At 55.9% G+C, this 1,896-nt stretch overlaps 1 protein-coding gene across 3 annotated transcripts in view; it reads right to left on the reverse strand.

Annotated features, from left to right (window-relative positions):
• MYO1C (myosin IC) overlaps positions 1 to 1,896 on the reverse strand; it is a 24,468-nt gene that overhangs the window by 5,195 nt on the left and 17,377 nt on the right. For all 3 annotated transcript variants that reach the window (XM_059379657.1, XM_059379659.1, XM_059379658.1), the window contains exons 18-19: positions 1,069 to 1,174; positions 846 to 963 (exon numbers count right to left, since the gene is read on the reverse strand). In XM_059379657.1, the coding sequence (XP_059235640.1) occupies positions 846 to 963; positions 1,069 to 1,174 (224 nt within the window). The remainder of the gene's footprint in view (positions 1 to 845; positions 964 to 1,068; positions 1,175 to 1,896) is intronic.

Here is a 1,896-nt window from a genome sequence, read left to right on the forward strand (position 1 = left end):
ATTTTTTTTTTTAAAGATTTTATTTATTTATTTGATAGAGAGAAATCACAAATACACTGAGAGGCAGGCAGAGAGAGAAGGAAGCAGGCTCCCTGCTGAGCAGAGAGCCCGATGCGGGACTCGATCCCAGGACCCTGAGATCATGACCTGAGCCGAAGGCAGCGGCTTAACCCACTGAGCCACCCAGGCGCCCTCACCACACCCATTTAAAAGAGGACGAAACTGAGGCCACAGGGCTAGAAAGTGTCAGCGATGGAATTCACACCTGACTAACTCCCCAGTCCCTAGCTCAGACGAACCACAATGCTCCTGTATCCTTTCTGAGCTAATTTGAAACCCTGTCCTCGGGCGCCCGGGTGGCTCAGTGGGTTAAGCCGCTGCCTTTGGCTCAGGTCATGATCTCAGGGTTCTTGGATCGAGTCCCGCATCGGGCTCTTTGCTCAGCAGGGAGCCTGCTTTCCTCTCTCTCTCTCCCTGCCTGCCTCTCTGTCAAATAAACAAAAAAGAAAAAAAAAAGAAAGAAACCCTGTCCTCTTCATAGGCTTCCCCATCTCCTCTGGTGACAAGCATGCGGATGCCTGCCTGTGGATCCCCAACCAGGTGCTCTGTGAGAGCAGGGCTGGAAGGAGTCGGGGCTGGGGGAAGGGACCTGATGTTCTGTCCACCTAGTTTGATAGCAGGCTTGCAGAAGGGAGGGGCCCCTGGCATGCGTCCCACAGCGGTTCAGAAGCTCAGTGTCCTAGTCTCCGAAATGGGGCTGACATTCCCTGTCCCACTCTCAGGATCTAGAAAGCTGCTAGCCTCCTACTCCCTTTCCCACACGCTGAGCCAGGCCGTACCCCTACCTCTGCAGGAAAGCTTCATATTTGCGGCGATAGGCAAAGCCGGCTCTGCGCACGCGCAGGTTCTCCATCAACCCTAAGTACTTCACCTGGTGCCGGATCAGCACTTCGTCAAAGCGGCCTGGGGGAGGGGTGACAGGGTGGTCAGCAGACCCTCACAGATGGATGGCCCATCGCCTCTGCAGGGGAGACCCGGCTCTTGGTCTCCAGGGTGGGCGGGTCCTACCGGGCTGTTTGGCGTCGTTGGGCTTGATGCAGCGGACATAGGCGGGCTCCTTGGACTTGAGGATCTCCACCAGCTGCAGGAGGCTCATCTTGAACTGGGTGGCAACCTGGCCCGCCAAGGTGAAGGAGAGGTTGGCTAAGGCCTTGGATCCCTGCAGCTGCCCCTCACTGGGCGAACTGCTGAACCGTGCAGAGGACCCTTCCTGGAGCACAGCAGTGCCAATTCCCACAGCCACCCTGCGCCCTGCTTCTTTCTTCCTTCTGCCGGCCCTCCATCCCAGTAGAGAAAGGGGCCAGACTGGACTAAGCACTTCAACTTGGGAACCTCACTCCCATCTAAAAGCCCTGCTCATGGGGCGCCTGGGTGGCTCAATGGGTTAAAGCCTCTGCCTCTGGCTCAGGTCCTGATCCCAGGGTCCTGGAATCGAGCCCCGCACTGGGCTCTCCGCTCTGCGGGGAGCCTGTTTCCTCCTCTTTCTGCCTACCTCTCTGCCTACTTGTGATCTCTGTCAAATAAATAAATAGAATCTTTAAAAAAAATAAAAATAAAACCTTGCTCGGGGGCACCTGGCTGGCTCACTTGGTGGAGCACAGGACTCTTGATCTCAGGGTTGCGGGTTCGAGCCCCACGTTGGGTGTAGAGATTACTTAAAAAAAAAAAAAATCTTGGGCGCCTGGGTGGCTCAGTGGGTTAAGCTGCTGCCTTCGGCTCAGGTCATGATCTCAGAGTCCTGGGATCGAGTCCCGCATCGGGCTCTCTGCTCAGCAGAGAGCCTGCTTCCCTCTCTCTCTCTGCCTGCCTCTCCGTCTACTTGTGATTTCTCTCTCT

This window comes from Mustela nigripes, chromosome 16 (genome assembly GCF_022355385.1).
Source record: "Mustela nigripes isolate SB6536 chromosome 16, MUSNIG.SB6536, whole genome shotgun sequence".
In the NCBI taxonomy this organism is placed as follows: Eukaryota; Metazoa; Chordata; class Mammalia; order Carnivora; family Mustelidae; genus Mustela; species Mustela nigripes.